General features: G+C 40.5%; 1 protein-coding gene across 1 annotated transcript in view; it reads left to right on the plus strand.

Annotated features, from left to right (window-relative positions):
- The first annotated feature begins 4,830 nt into the window (after positions 1-4,830).
- SHISA9 (shisa family member 9) overlaps positions 4,831-24,764 on the plus strand; it is a 169,509-nt gene continuing 149,575 nt past the window's right edge. Inside the window, exons 1-2 of the mRNA XM_050317912.1 lie at positions 4,831-5,473; positions 12,656-12,783. Coding sequence (XP_050173869.1) covers positions 4,863-5,473; positions 12,656-12,783 — 739 coding nt within the window. The 5' untranslated portion in view covers positions 4,831-4,862. The remainder of the gene's footprint in view (positions 5,474-12,655; positions 12,784-24,764) is intronic.

Raw genomic sequence — 24,764 nt, forward strand, 5'->3', positions numbered from 1 at the left:
AGTCCAAATCTGGATGCTGTCACTGCCTGCCTCAAACTCAAGCCATGTAATTACTACAGCTTTGGTTTCACAAGAAGACTGAAGAGAAAAATATTAGGTTATAAAGGTAATTTCTACATTATAGAATTGCAATAAATTATATTCCTCTTCAGTGAGCCATAAAAAAGAAGTCTCTCATGGTTTTTTATTCATGCAGTACCTCCTGGCTCATTAAGATCTCTTGATGGTGATCCCTTTGCTACGTGCCATGTATATTTTTTCAGACGATGACAATAACTAAAAAATGCTCAGTGTTTGTGAGATGTTCCTGTTAAAGTTGCTGTGCATTAATGAATTTATAAGATCAAGCTCCTTCTGTCCTAGTCTGAATGTGCATCTTTTTTAATGAAAAGGGAAAGGTTAGTTTAAAAGATGTGTGCTCAGCAATTATAAGAGGAGAAGTGTATTTAGTGTCAATACAATGCAGGTTGGGATTTCACACATTGCTGCACTGATATGATACTAATGATTGCAGTTACTGGTTAAAGGAGCAAAGGCTTATGAAGTGTTAGCTGTGTAACTAAAAGAAAGGTCTAACATCAAATGCATTTTGACCATTCAGCCAGACCAATACCAGGGAGAGAGAATACTCCTTATGGAACAATGTCAGAACTTGGAGAAGCAAATGGGGCTGTCTGGTGTATGCTAATTCAAGAATGCAGAGTTGTTCAAAGCAAACTCCTGTGTTGTGTCATTCAGGGCTGTTTACAGTATTTGTAAACCATGGGACTGTTTTTATAAACATCAAGTTTTTTGTAGCCTCCTTGTTAAAACACATTTTGCTTCTTTAACTCATGTTTGCTAAGATAACTTTTATTCTTGAGCTACCTTAGTGCTGCACAGCAAGCACCTTCTAACATTTACCTGTAGTTGTACAGACTAGTGATGGCAGCCCTGCTGCCAGTCGGTCTGCTGAGGTAGAATCATCACCTCTTCTGTTTTCCACTGGCAATACATTTTGTATCTATACATCCAGACATCCCCACTTCAGTAGGAAAATACTACCAAGGAAACAGACATTGACTGCTTCATTCCAGTTTCCACATGACATTTCTTATCACAAAATACCTTTCACATCAATACTGTCTGAGATCAGGCCTGTCTGGCTGCTTTTTTTGACAGATTTTCACAGCTCTGGAATGTCTGTTAATAATAATGATTGAGCTATATGGCATTTCTTGGGAATTAATGATTGGCTAGAAGGATCCATTGAATCAGTGCTCAGCAAAGGACTACTTTCTCTAGCAGGTAGTCAATCCCAGGAAAATACTCAGAGGTCATCAACATTGTTATTATTAAAAAAAAAAAGAATTAAAATGAAATATAGAATTTGGAACATAATAATTGCAATTGCTCTGTATATTCTAATTGTTCTATACTCTTCAGATTTGTCACCACCTCAACACTCAGGTTAACTCATTAACTTTTCTCCTAATTTCACTCCTTTTCAAACTCTCTTATTTACATAAAACACCCCTGCAAGAATCAGTTCTAAGACTATGTACAATTCCACACAGAATTCAATATATAGACTATGAGTCTATATGCATTTATATAACTCCCATGTGACATGAGTACATAGTGCTACAGAATTTACCAGAAAAACATGCCTGTGTTCTATCTTAAAGCTGAACAACATTGATTCATATTGCCTTGGTGAAAACAAGTCAAAGAAATTAGAGGAAAAAGATAATAAGAATTTTGTGTAAGATTGGTGCCTAAAATAATTTCACTTGATTAAATGGATGTGCACTTGAGTAAAGACAACTCTGCAGGTTTAGTTGAAACGTTCATCCTCTCAGTTGTTTCAGAGGCAAAATACATTCCTTATGGGATAAATCTGTAGAAAAGTAGGTAATTATTACTTACCTTAAAGCAATGTCAAAGAGAGAGGTCTTGAAATCCTTGAAGTCTTGAAAGTGATGATGGTGGTGCTAAACTGGGAAATCTTTCATGTTTCTCAACTTGTTAAACGCAACTAAAATAAATGAGATGTTTATTGACTGACTTAATGGAGAAAAACTTTATAACATCACACAATAACTCGAGATATGTCTCAGTACTGTGTGTAATACACATTTCTCTCAACTAGTTTTCTTGTTTCCATTATTATAATAATGGGTTTATATTGTGATCATGCAGGTGTTCTTACAAGTACATGCTATGAAACCATTAAACCACAAAACTGCAGGTCTGGTAAAAAGGCTTTGTGCCCCAGTCTAGAACAACTCCAGTTCATTATTGGAATTCTAAAACATGATACAGCTAAAAATAACTTCACTGCTAATACAACTAACACGCTCAGAGAGCTCAACAATTAAAGTAACTTATAATTAATTAGGGATAGCATGAGTTTTGGGTTCCACAGGTCTGATCCAAAGTCTCTTGGTGCCATAAGAAATATTTTTTCCAAGGAGCTTTAATCATCCTCCTGTTTCTCCCAAGCACACGTCACTTAGGGTCGAATTCTGATCTCACGGCCCTGAATCCCTCAGATGTTAGGTTCTAGCCTAAGTCCTTTGGGCTTCTTTTTCATATGGGAATTCTTAAGGAAAGCCCCAGGAACTTAGCGAAACAAGAAACTTGTACCATATTTAGTCAGGATTAATCACCCATAAAATAAATCAGGTTTTAATGTTATTATTTCCACACATGTATAGTACTAATCATGCAAAATATTTAAGCAGCTTTTTAGCCATCAAGTCAACAGGGTTACTTGCATAATCTTAAGCGCCTGACAGGACTGGACCTGAAATGTCTCTAGATGCAATAATAAGTATGGAAAAAATTCATTTTGTGCAGTATTTTCAGCACTAACTGCATCACAAAGTGTTAAATAATAAATAATAGCAGAGAGAAGTATACACGAGGGAGGAATGATATGATTTCAGAGGAGACTTGAAAGGGGATGTTGATGAGGTGGAGGTTTTAAGAATTAAATATTAAAAACCAAAAAGGCTGGTTTTGGCTGGGACTGATTGTTTTTCTCTGCTAAGAAATAAAGGGGCTTTCTAACCTACCTCCTGGACAAAGATGCAAGGCTTACTGTCAAACTGTTCAGTGGAATCATCACTGTACTTAGAGTCTATTTTTAAGAGAAGGCAAAGGATTGCAATTAGCTAACTACAGCCCTCTCCGATTCCAAACGTCTGCTTTGTCCTCTGCCTCACCTTTCTGTTTATTTACCGCCGAACAACTCCACACGGACTTGGCCGAAGTTCCTGAAGAGCGGCAGCCACACAGTGGGAGAGGGAGGGCAGGCTGGCACTGCAGAGCCCCGGCACACCAGCCCCTTCCCCAGGGACCACAGCAGCCCGCAAGGCCGCAGCAAGGCAGCCACAGACATGCCCCGGGGAGAAGGGAAGCTGCTTCCAGCACCAGCCCACACTGTTAAATCACGCCATAATGGGCTTATTTCCTACATTTGGTGGCAGCATAGTATTCAGGATAATATTATTACTACTTGCACAGGTTACTGCCAAACCGAAAAGCAGAGATGACAGAGTTAAATAACAGGCATGGAGAGTGAATCACTAAAAAGTCTTTCCCAGAGTCAGTTCTCTGTTTGGGGGAAGTTATTTCAATTCTGTGTCTCGCAAACAACCCGCAGCTCCGCTGTGTCCTCTGGAGCCAGCTAACTGACATTATAGCGAGATTTTTAAATAAATGATGTGCAGGGGCAGCTCATGTTTAGCAGGCAAAGCCCCGCTCGGCCGCACGCAGTGCGAGCACCGCCGTACCTGTGCTGGGCGCGCCGGGGCGAGGGCAGCGCCCGCTCCCGCCCGGGCGTAGCGGAGGTGCGGCCCCATGGACGCCGCTCCGCCCGCAGCACCTGCCCTCGCCTCGCAGGTGAGTGGAGCTCCGGGGACCGCTCGGAGAGGAGTTACCGGCGGAAGGACCGCTCTACTCACCGGGAGAGGGACGCGCCGCTCTCCGCCCGCGGAGCTGCCCCGGGCTCGCTTGAGGCGCCCACCCCACCCTGCCCGGGCTGCCCTGACCCCCTCAGCGCGGGGCGGACGGGGGGACGGGACGAGGAGGCGCTCCCGAGCTTTGGGAGACGCACCTGTGGGGAGCGGGAAGGGTCTTATGTAAGGGATGGCGGGGAGCGGGGCCGAGGCGGAGGTCGGCTGTGCGGCGGGGGGGAAAGCCCCACGGCGGGGCTGGGAGGGGAGGGAGGGAGGGAGGGAAAGAAGGAGGGAGGGAGAGAGAGGCGCCCGGCCGGGAGACGGGGCGAGTGCGCAGCGGGTTGGGCTGGCCGGGCTGCACCGCGCTCTCCTGCACAGCGCATCTGCCTTCCCTTCCCGCCGGCTGGATGCCGCGGCGAGCCCGTCCAGCCCCCCGCGCCCTGCCCTGGCAGCCCGGCCCCGGGCGGGGCTCGGCGGCTCTCTGAGGGAGTTGTGCGAGGGACCGCGCCGGGCTGCGCGGGGGAGCGGGCGGTGGGTGCACCAGGCAGCGCGGGGAGGCTCCTCGCTCGCCCTCTCTCCACCTCCCCGCCCCTGCAGCGCCCTCGCCTCAGCCCTCCCGCTGGCGGCCCCTCCACGCCCCTCTCTCCAGCCCGGCGCGGTGCCCCGCACGCCGCCGCCACCTCCACCCCTCGGTCCTCCTCCTCCTCCTCCTCCTCCTTCTCCTCCTCCTCCTCCCGCGCTCCCTCTCACGCGCGCTCCGCTCCACAAGTGCCGCGCTCGCTCCCCGGGAGCGCAGCGGGGACGGGCTGCGGACCCTGCGCGGGGGCGGCGGACCCTGCCCGGCCCGTCCGGGGCTGTCCGTGGTGCTGGAGGCGAGCGCGGGCTGAGCGGCCGCCCGGCCCCTGACGAAGCCCCTTTATGTTCAGCTCCTGGCGCAGCGCAGCATCCAGCAGCTCGAGCGGCGGCGGCGGCGGCAGCATCGCTGAGCCGGGGCTGGGAGGCAGAATGGAAGGCTTTATTCGGCTGCTCTTCGGCTACTTGGTGGCGGACCTTCTCACGCTGGTGTGTCGGGCTCAGGAGAAAGCTGGCCAGCAGCTGGGGAGCTTTGTGGTGCTCTCGGGAGGAAACCACTCCAGCCTCGGGGAACAGCTGGACCCCTCCGAGCCACCTCCCACCCCAGACTTCTGCAGGGGCTACTTTGACGTGATGGGGCAGTGGGACCCCCCCTTTAACTGCAGCTCGGGGGAGTTCATTTTCTGCTGTGGCACTTGTGGCTTCAGGTTTTGCTGCAAGTTCAAGAAGACAAGGCTGGATCAAAGCACCTGCACAAACTATGAGACACCGTTGTGGATGAACACTGGGAAGCCTCCTTCCCGCATAGACGACCCTCTGCATGACCCTACCAGGGATAAAACCAACCTCATTGTCTACATCATCTGTGGGGTTGTAGCAGTCATGGTGCTGGTGGGGATCTTCACCAAACTAGGGCTGGAGAAGGCACACAGACCCCAGCGGGAGCACATGTCCAGGTAAGGCTGAGTCCCAGGCAGCAGGGTCCCCTTCCCCCCTACCTCCTGCCCAACCCCTAGAGAGGAGAGAGGAGCCCGTGTGTTCCTGGGAGACAAACAGCTCCTGCCAGGCAGCTGCATTCCCCTGCAAGGCGACCGACAGAGACCAACTTTGCTGAGCAGAGCTCCTGTGGTTCCCCCAGCCCAGGTTATCAAAGTACCTGCATTTGAGGAAGAGTAGGAATAATTGTGGAGTCTGCACAGACAGCAGTGCATTTTTATCTGCAGTGCCTGACCCTCTCCCCAACAAGATCCAGCAAGTGTTCCCGGATATACTGTGCGTGAACAGAAATCCAAAAAAATTCTGAAACCAGCAACACTGAATTATAGAAAGGCTGATGGGTTCCCTCTTCCAACTGTTTCAAAGCTTGGAAAATGTTTTTACTTCTCAACAGAAGGATGTAAACAAATGCCATCTCACCCTCCCTCTCCAGCTGCAAAATGTTTTTTGGCAGGACCTTCCCTACTCCCCCAGCCCTTGCAAGTGTGTGAGCTATTTGTAAAATTTCTAAGCTGTGAAAATGAGTCAGGGTGGAAGGGAAGAGGAAGACACAAAAAGGAAAAGCTATTGTAGAATTTCTTAACATTTTTTCAGTTACTGTTGAGAGGTAAAAAATGGAATATGAAAGTCTTGTCTCATCCATGTGTGTGTGTGTTATAACTCTGTATCCACGGTGTAATGGCTGGATTATATCAAAGAGAACCTCCCCCACCTAGAGTTAGACATGCTGTGTACCATCTACTCCAGATCCTGGCTGCCTAGTGGTGGATAAGCAGGTGGGCAACTCGGGACAGAGCCCAATGGCTTTAACAACATATTCCAAACCCAGATTGTCACAGCAGTTCAAAATCAAGGCATAACACATTTGTCAAGTTTGCAGCCTGTCTGATTCTTTATGCTAATCCCAGGCACATGAAAGTAAAGCAGATGGGAGAAAGGCATTAAAAAAGGCAAACAGCTCCATTAAAGAGTCTAAATAGATTCCAGCATATTGGGCAACTTTAGTGATGAAATGCAATGAAAGGATACCTTCTACTGGACGTGCAGTGGGGCAGAAAGCTTCCTCTTGCCCTGACTGCTGTTGGTGTAGCTCACAATCTTTAAATCTTAGATGAAGAGTCATCTTTGAAAGACAGTCCAAGAGATCAACTCAACACCTGGAGCCTTATTTTTTACTGAAGTTTCTGCGTGACTTTTTGATTAACTGCTTATCTTGAAATGAACAGAGAAAGTCACAGAAATACTCCTGCAAATGCACCACCAGTTCACGAGCTATTATTTGCTATTTATAAACTGTCTGATATGGATACGCTTTTACTACTGAGGGAAAAAGCACACTGCAGAAATTTTAGTCAACTTAACGTCGTGTGTCAGTGATACTTCTGCAAAGGTGTTTTTTGTTGAGCAAGGTATGATAATCCTTTAGACATTTAGAACGTCCTCAAAGACTAAATTGAGAAAAAGAATACAAAGGTCCCAAATTATTTTTTAAATACTTCTCTTAAACTACAGAGCTCTTTTGGGAAAAGCTCTCCCTTGCTTCAGCCTCTCTCTGTAATGTCTTCGTGCAGACAAAAAAGCAGGGCTTGTAACAGTCACAAAAACCAGGACAGAGTGAAGTTGTAGCCATCCCTGCTTGTTATGGCTTAAATAGGTCCTGTTTCGATGAGTAGAAATATTTGCTATCTGAAGTACAAGTGTGAAGTGTTCTGAAAGGATATTCTCTCTTAGTTTCTGGAAATAAAAGTATGGGGGACTGGAAAGCCATTTCCAATCATTCTGATGCCCTTCAGTCACGTACACTGAAGATCAGGTTTCTGAAGTGGTTCTCAGAAGAGCTGCTCTGTTACCCCGATTACTTAACGGTGTCTGCGATCTCGTACTTTTCTTGCCATGAAAATGTTCAAGTGAGGATTATATAGAAACTTGGAAAGTCATGATCACATGGAAAAACAGTCACCCACTCAGCACACATAATAGCTAGTCATGTTCTCAAAAAATTTAAAGTTCTCACACTTCTATTACAGCTGTGGGGTGGGTTTACTGTTAATTTGAAAAGGTATTAAATTCTTAAATCCCTTTGGCATTCTACAAATATATTCACTGAGTGAAGAGCTGAAGTAACCTCTTAGTCCTCAAATGTGTGTTTAACTAAAACATTTCATTCTAGCTCATTTTACACTATTAATGTCCTGAAAAAAAGGCTGCAATGCTTAAGAAATAATTTACCTGTTCAAATAATTAATAGTACCAACAATTAATATAATATGCACCCTATATTCATATTCATCTTGTTTTATAACATTCATCACTGCAATATCAAAAAAACCCCCCACCAAAACAAAAACCAACACTTATGGGTTTTTTCTGTAGTGAACCTCATTAACAAGCAGAAGTATAATGCATCAAGAGTGTTAGGTAGGCCAAAGTAAAAGTACTAAGTGTTACTCCATTTTGGCTGGCAGCAAGAGAAACACAGATGCTGATTTGTCATCTGTTTCCTTAGCTAAGATTGTCTCCTTTCCGTTCCCTAGCCAATGGCTACACGAAACACTTGAATCCCCTTCATTTCTGTGAACAAGTTCACCTTTCAAAGGGATGGTTCTGCTTCTAAAAAAACGACTATTCATAATGGAAACAGACTTTTTTTTTTTTAGGGGGGGCTGATTTTTAGGAAAAGTGAACAACAGAATACAACTGGTATAAGTTATACATTTCCATTTTTGATTTACTAAAAGTATTTAAAAATATGAAGAGGTAGCTGACATGTGGGAATAAGAACATTGACTTATAAATAGGAAGCAAAACTGTGCCACACTTATTAATTCCTTGCATTATTTCATCCTCCAGTCAGTAGATCTGCTGTTGAAGTAAGATACTGGTGTGTGTAAGAGTGTTACAGTGTTAGTAAAGGAAACCTCACAGTCCTGCTGAACACAGTTTCTATGCACCTGCCTTGCACTAAAATTTTTTTTACTACTATACCAAAACAAACCAAGAACACTCCATTAATGCCAACGAGTTTTCCTGAGATCTTTGACAACGGAAAAAGACATTGGAGGAATACATTGGAGGAATGTATTTATTTAGTGAAAACAATCCATAGGGAAAAAAAATTGCTATTGGACAAGTCTATTTAGGAAAAAAAGAGTCAAGATTTGTCCTTTTTTAAAGAGAGCTTTGTTACTTCCTTTTGTTTTGAGAAAGAAGGCCAGGTGTGGCACTGTTGACATTTCCTTCTCCTCAGATCAGTGCTTTTCAGTCAAACCCCCTGACTGCTGGCATGGAACTGTAAATCTGGAAGAGGAAAAGGGAGAGGGAGTTTTTGCAGCCTTGACTCTGCACTATTTCCTTTAAGGCATCGTACCATGATGTTTTGTTTATTACATTCTCGTCATTTTCAAATTTGTTACTTGACATTAAAAGGAGATAAATATTCCCTTCAGCTACAGTGGCCAACTAAGCAGTAACAGTGGTATCCAAACAGGGGAACTGTTCCTTTACCCTCCTGTTTTCTAGGAGATTAAGGAAATCAGATGGCATGCACAGGCAGATCTGGCCAAGGGAATGAGTGTGGCAGTGTTGTGCATGACAGGACACAGGACTGATCTGCCAGCTGAAGCAGCCCTGGAAGCTCTGTTAGGCATGCGAGGGCAGTGTGTTCTTGCAGCTTAAGAAAACGTCTGTGGGCCTTCCAGGCTCCATCAAGTTCAAGTGGAGAATCCTCTCTCAAAAATGAATAGAAGACAAAAAAACCTTTACTTCTCGTTCATGGAGGAGATTTTTCTGTAAATAAAACTGCACCTTTGTCTTCTTCCCTAATCCTTGTGGAGAATGTGCAAACAAACCAAGAACTGAAAGGACAATATTTACAATCATGCTCTACGCTACAGCTCCTGTTTTTTGAAGCACTGCCTCTGCCAGCATGGCAGCAGCCTTCCAAAATCTTGTGAACCATCTCAGCTCTTCTTTCTTCCTTCAAAATGTGCTGAGCTCACGAGTGGTCTTTTGTTGATCATTCAAAAGGTGTGTACCTGGGGCTAAAAATACCCTGACTTGCCAAAATCCTGAATCCTCTGTGTGAAATTATTTCCCTTATGGATTTTTGACCCAGTTTTGGAGGCAAAATATGACAAATGACCTTTCATGAAATCACCTCTTTCAGCTTCTTCAAGCTTGCACCCATAAGGGAAATGCCTGTCTCCACATGCTTTATAACACCCCAAACCATTATCATGTATCCAAAAAGGGAAATTTTATAGTAAAGGAAATACTGAAGTTTTGCGATACTTGCATAGTTCACAAACTCCTGTGTAGGCAACACTTCTCCACTTCTGTAATACTGCAATCAATATCAACACAAAGGACCTAATGATATTGCTCCCTGATTTAGAAGATTATCTTGCATTTTGCATTTCCTTAAAAAAAAAATTCAGTATAGCAGAGGTGTAAAGACCTTCTATGTACATATAACTTTTCAATGGGACCCACTCCAACAATTTCTTCAGATAATGATCAAAATCTAAATGACTATATTTAGGTGAGACAAATGCATGAAGGTATTATAACAGTCTGTTGGCCTCTGTGGAATTTTTCAGAGCAAACATCTATTCAAGGATCTTGTCATGTACTGGAGCACAAGCCTCCCTTTATGCATTTCATTATATGGGCAATCCCTAAAAGAACAAAATGCAGGTACAGCATTTCCTTTGTGCTTCAGTGATACAAGCTGCTCCACATTTTGAACTCTCCCTGAGATCAGTGGAGAATAAGGACAAGCTCTTAATTATATGATCTATTCTGCCCTGAAAAGACTGTACAACTTTGGCTAACACAGTATAAACATGGATGATGTGTTGTTAAAAATAGAACTTGGTGGTGAGTAGTTCCTCTTTTCTTAATATAGAAGAAGGGGTTGGACAACTAATTTCCTTAAAAAACCCATTTGAAAAAAGCCTCCCTAAAATGGTAGAAAAGGCAGCATTTTTGTAGGCAGGCAGTAGTTAATCTGCCATCATACGGGGTGTTATTTAAAGTCTACAGAGAACAATATTTACCACCTGATCAAGGGGCAACGAGGAAAGCATTTCTGAAAACCCACTCCCCCAGAGTTGGGAAGTATTAAGATCTCATAGTTTTAACTCCTATACTGGAGTTTGGAACTTTTATTTACTTTTCTTCCCTTCCCAGAAATGTGTCCAGCTGCCTCTGCAATTAGAAGTAGTATTGATGTCAATAATTTCCTCTGTATAGAGACATATTTGCATAAATTGATGAGATATTTAATGGTTTTGGTCCCTACTTATTTTAAACTGTATTGCAATATAATGCTTTCTTTCTGCATCATTTTATACATGTCTTTGTGAGATTTCTTCTGTTGAATTTTTATTATTCTGCTATGTAGGCCAGCTCTGCTATTTCTGCTGGATAAGCACTGCTTAAATGGGAGCATTACTCTGAGACCATTAATCATTTGGTTACTGTCTTCTGACCTTTTACAGTATCAACAGAGTATTCTGTAACATGTTGATCACAACTGTAACTAATATTTTAATAACATAATGCTAACCATAAACACAATGAAACATCAGTATTGCTCAGCTGTGTACCAAAGCTATTCCTGCCATCAGAAAGCAAGATCCAGCTCAGGATTCCTTTCTGTAAATTAAATGAAGCTACTTTTTAATATTTAAAAGTGCAGGACTACTTGACCAAGAAATCATCATGTCACAGAAGTACAGTGGAGGAGCTAGATGGCATTTAGCATGGCTTTCAACACTGAATGCGCTTATTTTTATTTATTTCTTAGTTTATAAGCTAATATTTCTTGATGCAGTATCTGGGACACTGTATATAATTTTGCAGAAAATTAAACTAAACTGGGCGTAGTGCCCAGAAAATGCATCCATGCCCTTAAAAAAATAGCTCAAGAGGTCTAAGAATTAAAGCTAGTAAAACAAAAGGGAGGTAAACAACGGTCCATGAGTCACTGACCTGAATAGAAAACACTGAACCCTGAAGCCACTGGTAACACACACTACAGCTTTCCTTTGCCTTAGGAAGCAGCTCCTGCAGTTGGGATAATTATTTCCTAGGCCCAGCAGTTCAGCAGGTGGCTCTGGGGCACATAGCTCAGGGCTAGTGCTGCTCCTGCAGAAGGCAGTGGCAAAACCAACACACAATCCCAGACTGTCAGACCTTGCCATGCTGGGGGTTCCAGAGCTTAGAACTTGGTAACTGTGGATCTGCAGGGCTCATCCAGTGCTTATCTCTGTGCTGAAGAATGGACTTACACTCGGCAGGACACTCAGCAGTGAGAATGGTCCTTAGAAAATACCCCAGAGTGGGATGAACCTGTCAGACACTGCCTGGAACTCTGCAGACCGAGTCCACAACCAGCATCAGGGCCTGGCTTAACTTAAGAATCCTTTTACTTGCTCTCTCTTTGCTGGCATAAAGCCTTCATCCTGTTTCTGAACTGCCTTCAAAGGAGCAAGGAGTGTTCCTGTGCAAGCTTTTCTCCATCTGAATGACTAGGATACTCACAGAAGCTAGAAAAGATGTTTTTAATCTCCTCTTCTGGATGAGGAAAGCTTAAATCCCTGCCTACTGGATTTCTACAGGAAAATCATATGACTTTTCAACCTCAGTGACAATTTTGGACTAAAACTGTGAAGACCACTGCGTTGTGTGGTGTTCTGGGCAAATGTATATGAGAGAATTTACTTTGACAGGCCCTGTTAGGAATCTAGTATGAAGATAATGAGCTTGTGAAAGGAACAGACATGGGCTAGGTGCTGAGGGGCTCAGCTTAACCAAGATGGCAATGTTACTGAGCACATGCAATGGCAGAACCCTACAAGTCTCAACAAGCCTAAATTATGTTCCTCCAAAGCAAAGACAGCTTAAGAACTTACTGTGTTTCCGTGTTTCACTTCTAGCACGCTGTCTAAGACAACCTAAAAAGAGCCTTAGGTGTGAAGTCTCACAATGAATCTGCTTCCCTGAATTTGTTGTGAGGGGAGCTGTTTTCTCTAGCAGACATTATGATCGACTGCATCTCAAACTGAAAAAGAGCTTGGAACATATTGGTGATGTCTTACAGATTTTGCAGGTTCATTCTGCTTTTGTTTGGTTTTCAGGGCTCTTGCTGATGTTATGCGACCTCAAGGTCCTTGTACAACAGATCATATGGAAAGAGATCTAAACATTGTAGTACACGTGCAACACTATGAAAACATGGAGACAAGACCTCCTCCAAATAACTTACGTAAGTTGAATTATAACTTTGTCAATATCTGGAATGCTGGCACTAAAATGAGCATTGTGAAACAAATATTGGTGCGTGTCAAATGAGGATCCAGAGCACTTTGGTTCTTGCAAACTAGAACTATGCTTTATCCCAGAATAAGAAATATTTAGAATTTCCTAGTGCAAATAGTACAACAGTGAGAGAAAGAAATTTTAAGTAGGAAAATTAGTTATTATGTTTGTTTTTACCTAGTCGCCTTGTTTGACTAATATTGGTTTTGTATCTTTGTCTCCTTCTACCTGGTGTTTTTGCTCAGTTCATCAACTTTTGCCTTATTCTGTGTTGTGTTTTACTGAGATAGAAACTGTTAAGGTTACAGCCAAATTTAACATGTTTCATAGGGCTGTAATATCCAATAAGGAAATGGGCTCATTGGGCTGTTACATCATAACCACTTGGAAATTAATTATAAACTTCCCTGGATAGCACCAGGTTGTATGTGGTTTTCACTTTCTTAAGGGAAAGATGAAAAGAAGATTATTATTTTAATTTTGAAATAATATTTTAATTCTGTGTCTGCTGTTATGTGTTTATGTTATTGAAAGCAAGAAAAAAGTGCACCTTTCAGAGGAAATATGGTGACATTTCAAGTGGTTCTGAAGTTCTAGGCAACTCATTTCTCAGTCTGTATTAGACCACAGCACAGATCTTTCTCATGCTCTGATACACATTAGTCTTGTGATGAACAATGCCACTGCAGTTTTAATTTGGATATCTATTTATTTATCTTATATTCAACCATATCTTGAATATATATACATATATATAACCTTACAAATTACAGATATATTTACAAATTCAAGTTCAATATATTTATAAAATAAAAAGGTATCATTCAGGAAGGTTTAGATTGTTAGGCAGTGGATGGCTTTGTTCTGTGCTGTTGATCAATGCAGATGTGCATTTTGCTGCAAATATACTTTTACTGCCTTGGTACTGGATTTTGAAACATTTGAAGCATTTCCACTCATCTTTTCCTTAACAATATAAAGCAGAAAATTTGCTTATATTTGGAGTTTTATTTGGTCTGCATTGTGCAGATAATGTGAGATTTTAGTGGTGCTTTTTTTTTTTTTTTTTTTGTGGAAGGGTGTAAAAACAATGGGAGAAAGCGCAGATCCATATGCTGGATGCACTCCTGGTGCCTGCTTGGTGGGAGAGGCTGAGGGGGATTCCTTGTGTAAGCTGTTACCGAGTAACAGAAGAGATTTAAAGGTGTGGCTCTACTAAAGGTACCCCATGGAGCGGGGTGTGACACCCCATGTGCCTGCCCCTGCAGCTTCCAGCCCTGACCTACAGAAACACAAACTTCCCTGGCAGCCAGAGGTGCTCAGCCTCTGGAGCTGAGCTGGTTGACTTCTGAGGGTTTAAGGAGGATGGGAATATGCACTGTATCTCTCTTTGCTCTGTCTATAAGCTCTTTGCTGATGCCTGATCTTTCCTGTGACCATGTTTTCAAGAATGGTACCACGTGGTAATGGAGTTTGGGTTCAGTCTTTTTTCTCCTGTGTGAAATGCTTATTCAGAATCCTAGTTAATGAAGGAGCCAGAAAGTAAAGAGGTCCTTACTGCATTGATTATATCTAGATTTTTGTACTGATCACACTGAGATATTTTGTTTTAAAACTCTTTGTATACTACAATATACGACATAACACAGCAGGCCTATAAACTCGGTGTTTCTTGAATTTGAATTCAGATTTAAGTCTTGCTTCTATGAACTCTTGCATAAAATGCAACTCAGAGCCACATAGTTACTGCATCAAGGAAGAAAAAAAAAGCTACATTTAGGAGGATGTTGGTTTGTGATGAGCCCATGATCCACACCAGCTGTGTCTCAGAATTCAGCCCTCTGGCAGAGAGGGAAGAATTCTGTGTGAAACAGCTCTTGAACCACTGCAATTTATACCATAGAAGCACTACTGCTGCTTTGGAGCTGTCTTAATCCACTGGGCAGTGGAGAGGGGCAGTCCCAAAACTGCTTCACAGGCATCTCAGGCATTCCTGCTGCAGAAGGAACCCTCAGCAGCCAGCAGCTATGATGGGAACTGTTTCACTCTTTGATCAACTTTATGCATAAAGTCAATAATTTTAGATTGTTCAGCGCAAACCTTCAAGCGGGGAAATTGCTCCAGGCATTCTGTGACCAATATTGCATACACTTACTTCAGAGCAAGTGGATCATTGTTCTGTATTTGTTGCCATTTTATTCTCATACACTCATGTAAAACATGCCTAAATGACCTACTAGAATTAGCCAGAACATCACAGATGATTGAAGTCCGTTGAAAGCATGTGCATTTATGGTGCAGAAAAAATCTTTATAAAGACAAATGATTAAGACAAATTTTCTAAGCCAGTATTTTAGCAAATTGGTATTTTATAGTGGAGTTCTGAAATGCTACAAGAGTGGATATTGCTGGCAGAAACTTTGGCAGTGAAGCATTACTTACTACTAGTGCTGGAAAAGTAACAGGCTTTTTTGGGGTATTTTTACAAGCAAATAAACCAGAGTGAATTACAGCTTTTATAGAAATTCTGTTCCAGATCTTTTCTTATACAGAGAAAATGAAATAGTATAAAATTATTGCATCATAAACTTTATTATGTATTTTTGAAGTTGTCTAAGTTATCATTTTCTATCTACTTTCCATCTCAAAAGGAGACTTAAATATTTGAGGCTGATGTAGTTTTCATGGTGGTCCATAAACATGAAGAGAGCAGGAGGAATTTTAGGCATTATGAACCCCTTCCATACTGTGTCTTTCAGAAAACTGAAGACAAACCACTGAAGGCCAAACATTATTAAAAATGCTCTAGTTTGAATGTTCATTTGCTCTTTCTGTCCTCTTGAAAATATTTTGCTGATGTTGCCAACCCATTCTGAAAGTGTTTTATGGAGGGAAACTCTTTTGTCAAAATGACAAACTAAACATGATCTCTGACACTGAAAATGAGTGTGTTTCTGTTTCTGGACTGTTTGTTGCCAGAGGACAAAGATTTTCTGTGCTACCTGCTGTTAGCTCAGCTATTTGCCAAAACTCCCAGGCCAGTGGAATCCAAAAGATCTCTTTTCAGCACCTTGAAGTTTAGTCAGTTCCTTGTCCCTTCTCTTCTGATACTCAGAAAAGAACAGATATTGGAGGTTGTGGGAAAACAGATTTTTTTCTTTGCCCATGTTAATCCAGACAACCCAGATGATTTTGAGTACAAACAATTTTTTTCTTAGTGGTTGTCAGTTGTCATAATTTTCTTCCAATACTGTGCTTTCCTTAGGATTAGTTTTCTGTTATTTTCCTTCATTCACACACATTAGAGTGGTGTTTTGTAAACAAGCACTCAAGTCTTCTAATAGGAGATGGTAAATAAAATAAAATGAAAAGGGGGGCATTTAAAAGTTATGTTAAAAACATAAAACCAAACCCAAATCTTTCTGCTGAATTTGAGTTGTTGTGTTCATCTCTGACTTTCATGAATCTTAAGAAAGCTGCAGCATTTGAGGTATTCTCTTGTTTTTGTTTTTGTTTTTTTTTTTTTCTTTTCTCTCCTTTTCTACTTATTGTGTTAGATGTAAGGGATTTATTTAACTTGCTGGGATTACAACACTGCTGTAGTGGGAGTTAGAAGGCTTTGTAGCTTCATCCTCATTTCTGAAACGTGATTACTGCTATTATTTCTGATTCATGATCTATGATAGCACAGAGAAAAAATACTGAAGTTAGTGCAATCCACAGGCACTTTTCCTAATGAGCAGTAAAAGCTCTGTTACTCTTTCCCAATAACTAGCCTGGCACTAGTGAATTTAAACAATTTATGTAGGTTCCCAAGATAAAGGTGACTTTAAAGGGAAGCCAATTATCGATTAAGGAGGTTTTAAGATAAAAAATTGCTAGCTTTACTTAGTTTAACATGTATGAATTATTTCATTATTTTGCATTTAATTTAAAAAAAAAAAGTGGATTTTAACTCACCATTCAAAGAAGTAAGTGTTGCAAATGGTCAGTTTTAATATTGACCAAAGATATGCAGCCCATGTGATTAAAATGACTATTTTTTAAAATAAATGCAGCAATGTGTTTGCTGCTGCATTTGATTGTCAGTTGTCCTGGATACGGACTCACAACAAATGCTAATGCTGAAAACAAAGCCAAGACATTTCTGTAACTGGTGCCTTATGATAAATTAACTTTTGTTTTTTCTTTATTTCTGTGTTGAGACAGTTGGCATTTAAATAAGAGGGTATGTTTTGAAGTTCTTGTATATTAGAATAAGCTGTATTGCACATTCCTGGGCTTTCCCCTGTTTCTGTAAGTAGAAGCTCAGCCTTGTCCAGTGAGAGGAACTGTCACTTATTTCATGCTGTGAAAATAGTTAGAATTTGCAAGAATTTTTGGTGGTCTCTTTCACTCCCTAGTGAATATGCCTTTTTTTTTTTTTTTATGGTTGTCTTTGGCAAACTGATTACTTTTATGTTTAACAGACCAAAACATGTTGACATGAGATGATTCATTGTACTGTGTGCCTAAATGTTCTTCCTGCTGTTGCTCACTGGAAATCAGTGTAGAAGCTTATTGAGAAACTTCAGTAAAGAGAAGTGCTATTGTTCCAAATGCAAAGCTCTTGAAGTAGATCAAACATGATAACTAATTTGCTTACACAGTAACTGTAGAAGAATTAGTGGTTGAAAACGTGCAGGCACAAAGTGCTTCTGGTGATGGGGGCCTTGAAACTTCACCCAAGCCCTTCAGACACAGGGCTGCAAAATCCACAGGGCTGAGCAAATGTTTGGCCTTGTTGGAATCTAGATTGTTTGGCTACGGTAAAAATGCCTTTTTTTGGGCTATATGCACAGAGGAATTGCACTCTTTTCTTCATAAACTTTAGTTGGCTGTTTGTCTGCTCACGTAGCAGGACAAAAGAGAGACAGAGGAGTGGAGCTGAACAGACAGGGCCCCAGCCGTGTTTTATGAGTGGAAAGATGGACAACACTAATAAGTTTTCAGCCAAGAAAAAGATAGTTTTAGCAGAATGACAGGAGGAGTGAAGAAGTGCTGCTGATGGAGTGCTCCAGGACAGTGAAGGATGAGGGAGAATAAAATGTCCAGCTTAGCTGAGGACGTCCTTAGTTCACAAGAAGCTCCTATGCTGTGACAGAGGGCAGGGACTGCAGTCAGCAACTATTGGGAACTTGCTTACATTTAAAGCCTTAATCTCAGTGTGCCAAACCTCACTTTACTGGGGGTCCTGTGATCTATACAGGAAGCACCTTAACACTATTAAAAAAAATTCTGATAATTTAGATTAAATACCTGAACTAAACACAGGCTTAGCTTTCAGTTAACCCTGGGAGAGAGCTACTTATGGCATTCTGATTGTCAGAGACCACAAGTAGGACAAAGTTCACATTTAAATGATACATTTTACAAACTAATCATCCCAGAAAAAGCCCAGACTCCTGTCATCAGCCAGGTCAAAGTAAATACTGCAATTTTAAAATACAATTTCGGTTTGAGGTTAGAAACTGCAAGCAGCTTTGTCACAGTTATCTTGAGACCACTTTTTAAACCCCTTTAAATTAATTTCTAACTGAGTTCATGCTACAAGTAGAACTTCAAACCATTAGCAAATTGGTGACAGAATTTTTGTTAATATAACTACAGCAATACATTCCAGGTATCCAGAGCTTTCATGCTGGAACCCAAATTTCCTGAAAATTAAATTCTGAAGTCTTAAGTCAGAAAATTAATTCCTCTTGCAACTCAGTCACTGTAAGACAGTAATTTTTAATCAGCTCTGAATGTGTGTTTAGCCTCATAATCATTAATCGAAAGTTTTTAATTTAGATTCAGATTTTGATTCAGATGCATAATGCTGATTTAGGAGAAGGTACTATGAAACTTCTTGAAACACCAATGAATATTGCCAAGGAAGTTAATTACAACCTGAGAACGAGAGGTTCTGGGTTTGTTTAGGAAAGACAAAAAGTAAAACAATTAAATATCTCATTTGTCATTGACTGCTGGTAGCTTTCATCAATTAAATTTTTTTTGGGAAAAGGGTTGATTTTGAAAATGTTACTACTTATCATACACAATAAATTTTTATTTATATTTATGCCAATCTTCACCAAGTGTAATATGCCTGAACTTCCACCATACAGTTAATTCCATACCTTTGGAATCATCCTGTTGGCTTAATCTGGCAAATAGAAGGAAAAAAAAAAAAAGCAAAGCAAAAGCAATAGTAAACGAAAAATTTTGCATGAACAAGAAGTGAGGGATTTCATCCTAAGTCTGTAATCAAATTAAACTCTGAACTCAACATCATTACATATGTTCAGTGGGTCTCTCCTTTATTCTAAAATACTTCTTGTTAGATCTGATTTGATTGGAAACTCTGTGAGATAGTTACGGATCCCACCTGCAGTTTTAATTTTGAACCATATTGGGTAGGTCTTCATAAGCTCTGCTTATGTAACCATTTCCATTAGAACTGAACAATGAAGTTTTTGCTCTTTCTTCATTTATTGTACAATAAGAACAATTAGATTAGATTACTGCTTTGCATCCTATCATTTACTTCTATTCAGCTTTTAATTCAGAGATATTTGACATATCTTAATAAACATATTCATCAATGTAAAACGTCTTTGGGAGAAATACAGTTAATCACTGACATTATCCTTTAGTGGCAAGAATTAACATTATTGTAATAAAATACTAAGAATATATTTTTACATTTTATACTGTAGTTTAAAAGGCTGAATGATTACTTAATAAAATAAAAATATTGGCATGACAGAAGAGAGCATTGCTGTACTAGACTATTATATAGGCAGCTTTGAGTCACCCAACAGCAGACTTGAAAAGCACATATAAAGGATGAGACTCATTTTGCTGTCACTGGGGTGCAGATTAGCACTTTGAAATGTTGCCCAATAGTACAGGGATGTATTTACATCCGCAAGATGAAAAGTTCAATATCTTTGGAAAACAGTGATGCGTTTCCCTTGTGATTCCACTTCCACTTTGCAATCTCAATTTTACTGATTGAGGTGCAGTTCCTATCACCAACTACTCAATTTAATATCTAAAATTCTGTTTTGTCTTTGGACAGACACGCTGAATAGTAGTGTCCTCAGTGTAGAATCACTTCCAGTGCCAGATATTCCCATAATTAAGCACAACTCAGAGCAACATCAGTCATCAGTGCTTCGTGCCTGTTGCATCTTTCATATCACTGGGATTCTTAATGTCAAAAACTGGTGTAGAAAACAATGCCAAACTAATGGGGACCATGTTTTGAAAAAAATTCAACAGCATAGATTGTATTCTGCTAGATTTGTGCTCCTTAAAATGATGACTAGAGACTGATACATCTTATTTTTTGATATGGCAAGAGTTGCTTCACTGAAAGGCAAACAAAAAGTACCTTTTGCTTTCCTTGCTGGTTTGAAAGCCCCTTCACACAAACTGCCCTTGCCAAAACAATGCTGATTTAACTGCTGACTTACAGCTTAATCATCTCTCTAAATCCTTGGACTCCCACCTTCATATTTTGTCTCAAAAGTCATAGATTTGTAACAAAAATGATAACCCCATAAATTCACTAATATGTTGGTTTCTGTCCATGCATTCAGGTGCAAGGGTTAACTATTGTACACTGGTATATCCACAGCAAAAAATATAAATTTTTATCACTCTGGCTGTGCAAATCTTTGATAATACTGTATTTTAGATGTGAAAATGCTCCTATCAGAAATGTATCATTCTTAATTTTCCAATCAGTCATGCCAGCTTTGCCAAGCAGAATCAGTACAGTGGTTGCAAACTAAAGTAGAAGAGGTTGACTGCATACATTAAAGAGCTTATGAATACACATCCCAACATTACCAGGCAATTGTGCAATGCTATTCTGAGAGAGGTTTGCACGAACTTCAATCTACAGTTTCAATCATAAATGATTTTCAGTACTTTGTTCTATGTTCTCTACTTTACATCATAACTTTCCTTGAAATGTACACATTGGCGCTGATTCCAATTTTATTATCATAAGATAAAGTCAAGAAGGGAACTAAGTGCGTTTAATATTTTTGAAATAAATTTTTAAAAAAGTTTAATAATAGAAGAAATAGTTGGGAAAAATCTCTGGAACCATGATGCAAAAGTACATTGGTAATCATTCCCAGATGATTAAAATGTGGGTTTTAATGTAATCTTTCATTTTCAGTTATCACATCTAAATAGCTTTTAAGTTCCTTTCAGTAACATACATTAAATAACATATCTTTGCACCCAAGCTTAAGGCTCTAACTATACTTCTGAATCCGTAATGAATTTGTAACATAATCCAAATTGCCTTTTACCATCCACTCTTTACCAATTAAAGGAAAGGCACATTTGATAAATAGTTATTTATACGTACACATAGGCATAGACCAAAGAGAATGTGCCTGACAAAGTCTGGACACCCTTAGAGATACCATTTGTTTAGCTGGCAGTGTCCCCATTAACTGTCTCTAACACAGGGCAGCTTTTTACCCTGAAAAGTTTGTTCTCACTGTGTTAGCTCACCCTTTACACTACAGCCAGGAAAAGAAAAGCCAGCCTTTCCCATGTAGACAGTTGCTCTTCCAGGGCTAATCTGATCACTTTTGAGCTGCTTTATTGTTTTCTCTTAACACATTCTCCACTCACACTAAACCTTGTGCTTCCTATTGCTGTCTCCTCTGCTGCCTATAACAAGCTGCTCCTGCTGTGACCACAAATACTGTTTGATGATGCTGGATTTGATTGTTTTTTAGAAAGCCTGCAGTCAGCCATCCTGGATAACGTATGAAAGAAGTCCACAACACAGAAAAGTACAGCAAATGCCTGCCAGCATTTCATTTACCCCCGGGGCACCGTAGATGAACGACTTTCAGCCCTGGGTTACAGACTGGTGGTAGGTGTGACTGAGGTGGGGTTGGCACAGCCTGTGAGCCTTGCAAGGAAAGCAGGATTTTGACAGTGCTTGGAGTAATGGCCAGATAAAGCCAATTAGATGAAATTATGATTGGTCAAAAGTCATAGTAAAACATTTGTCATCTCTGATGGCTCAAGGATTTCACCCAGGGGCACTACAATTCATGTAGGACCCCTAAACACCTTATTGAGGGGAATTGTGTTTTTGTTATTAATCTGGAGCAAGGAGACAGCTAAAGGGATATGCAGGAAGTTTATCTTATGGCTTTGCAAAAAGAACCCCATGATGCAGCTTAAAGAGTTCAGTGTTGGAAAAGGAAAAATGTTCACTGCCAAAAGCAATACAAGCCAGTTAGGGGAAGTGCAGTGAAAACCACCAAATAATTTACCAAATCAGACACTCCTGAGGAGTGCTGTGAGAAGCCAGGAGGCTAGAAGAAGGTTTCAGCTAGCTGTATTTTCCATTTTTGTTCTGGTTTTAGGGAAGTTTGGGAGTCTGCACACAAGGAAGATGCTTGTGCCCTTGGCACACAGGAGGAAGGGAACCTTTTGTGCTCTCCTTCCACGCTTGTCCCCTTTGGCAGCACAGCTGCTGTAGCTGAACAATTGTTGTCACCCCCAGCAGGCACAACAGGCCTCTTGGAGGGTTTGTGCAGACACTGAATTCCCAGCCACTGAACCCTGGCACAAAGCACAGTCACAGGTGGCAGCTCTCACCTGAGTAAATGGTCTGAAATGTTTCTGGAGTGTTCCATGAGCAGAGCACTGAGCACAGTGGGTTTGTTTCATGGAGCCCCTTCCAAGTAAGGAGGGATCCAACTCAGCACCTTTGCAATGGGGGAGTTGGCCAAGACCAGGCTAACTGCTCTGCTGGTCTGGCCAGGGGGGTTTGGCCTGTTAAAACAATATGCTCATACCATTCAGAGGCAAATTACTGGATGAATTCTTGTGTTCAAAAGAATGAGGCCCATGTATAATATTTTACAAACAGCTTCCAAAAAGGAAATGTGGTTTTTTTGCTAATAGCTTTGCTCTACCTCATCAAATGACCAACTCTAGTTTAAAGAATATATTTTGCATATATAATAATGGTTTAAACTATTAGTTGTTTTCTCAAAGCTGTAAGGTGGGAGAAGGGCATTCCTCCTATAGTATTCCAGATTCCTGTTAAAGTTTCAAGTTAATTTCTCAACAGCCATTGGCACTGTGAGGAATCGTTTACATTAGATATTGATAACTTCTTTCCCATAATGTTAACACTTATTTTTCTTCGGTTCTTGCTTTTCCTCCTTGCTTAAGGACTTTCACTTAAGAAAAGAAATAATTAGCCCCAAATTTCTCACAAAAGAAGTTAGTTCCTCACAGAAATAATTAGCCCCCCAAAAGATCTTCAAGAATCCATAGAAAATCAAAAGGGATAATATACTTGCAAAGGGGTTTTGCCTAAATTTTTAACTAAAGATCTCTTTAAGAGCTATTAACAGCAAAATTAACTTACAACAGCCATCTCCTTATTCTCTAGTATGTGTCTGTGATTTATCTTGTGTCCAGAAGTTTTTGCATCACAGTAAGTAAACTAAAATTTTACCTAGGGAGCCCAGTATGCTATTCCTTAACCATACAAAGGTATGACTGTGGTGATAGAGAAGTCAGGCACTAAGTCTGGATAAAAATGTTTGTAACAAAGTCAGCAACAAATACCAGAAACTTCTGAACTTTTAAGAATATTTAAAAGTAAAATTATTTATGCTTCTTCGAAAATGTCCACATTTTAGCAGATAAATTCTAGAAGATAAGTATATAAAATACAATTTATGCTATTACTCTAGCTTTTTCTACGATTTGTTTATTATATTAATAATTTAATGCACTCAGCTAAGAAGTACCTGACTAATGTTTTTTCCAGCTGTGATCCTATGACTCTTATAGAGAGGTCTAAATAACTTTATGCAAATAGATTAGGCTTCTTTCCTCTCAGAGTAAGCAAATTACAGCAGACAAAAGAACAGCAGTGCTGCAGGGTTCTTTTCAGGCATATACAAATGACACACTTTATATTATGATGATCCTGTATTGTCATAGTCTAGCATTTTAGAGCCATTAACATTTATTCGTGAAAATCTGGTTTGAAATATTTATTTGCAAGCTGCACTTTATTTCCTGGGTGACACCTTTTCCATCATTTCTACAAATATATACAGAGAGATGAAGATGTTTCTGGAACCAGAGGCACAGAACTGGAGTAATGCTGCAAAGTGTGAATCACCTATCTGCCCTATGCAGAGCAAAAGATGATCAGGTTTTATAAGCATCTAAATCACCCAAACATTTTTAAAAAGGAAGTCAAGCGGTTCATGAAAATCTGGTCTCTTTTTTGGGGTTCCCCATCCTGGTATACAGGTACCAACTGATCAGCAAGCAGAACAAACCAAGCAACAACTATGAAGTTTGTACTTCAGCCTTTTGTCTCCATCCAGCCATTTGTTTTCCTAACTGCTGTAGAAACATCTCATCCTTGAGATCTCAATACAAAACAAAAAGGGCAAAGGAGTTAAAAGCTACTAGAGGGACTAACAGATAGCTAGACAAAATAAAAATTACATTCCCCGTCTTCTCTTTTAAGAACAATAAACCTTGAGTTATTTACTGAGTGCAATAAAATCCTACAGGGCATTGTTAGCACAAAGTTTGGATCCATAAATCAAATAAGTATTGAAATTCTGCTCTGAGAGTCAAACAGTGAGATCTAGTCATCAGAAGTTGGAAATGCCAGGAAAACAGGAAAAGAAGGATAGAGTAATCTATGGCACATCCTCTTCCCCTTGGATCAAAGAAGTTATTTCTCAGGATGATGCCTGCCTGGTTTGTAGTGTCTAAATTAATTGTACAGGAAAGTCTGAAAGAAGTCAGAATATGTCAGAAGGTCAGAGGAATGAACAAGCTCAAAACTTGGCAGATGGTTTATTAATTGCTAAT

The sequence above is a fragment of the Myiozetetes cayanensis genome, unplaced genomic scaffold, assembly GCF_022539395.1.
Source record: "Myiozetetes cayanensis isolate MyiCay16 unplaced genomic scaffold, myiCay2020 scf20-37, whole genome shotgun sequence".
NCBI lineage: Eukaryota > Metazoa > Chordata > Aves > Passeriformes > Tyrannidae > Myiozetetes > Myiozetetes cayanensis.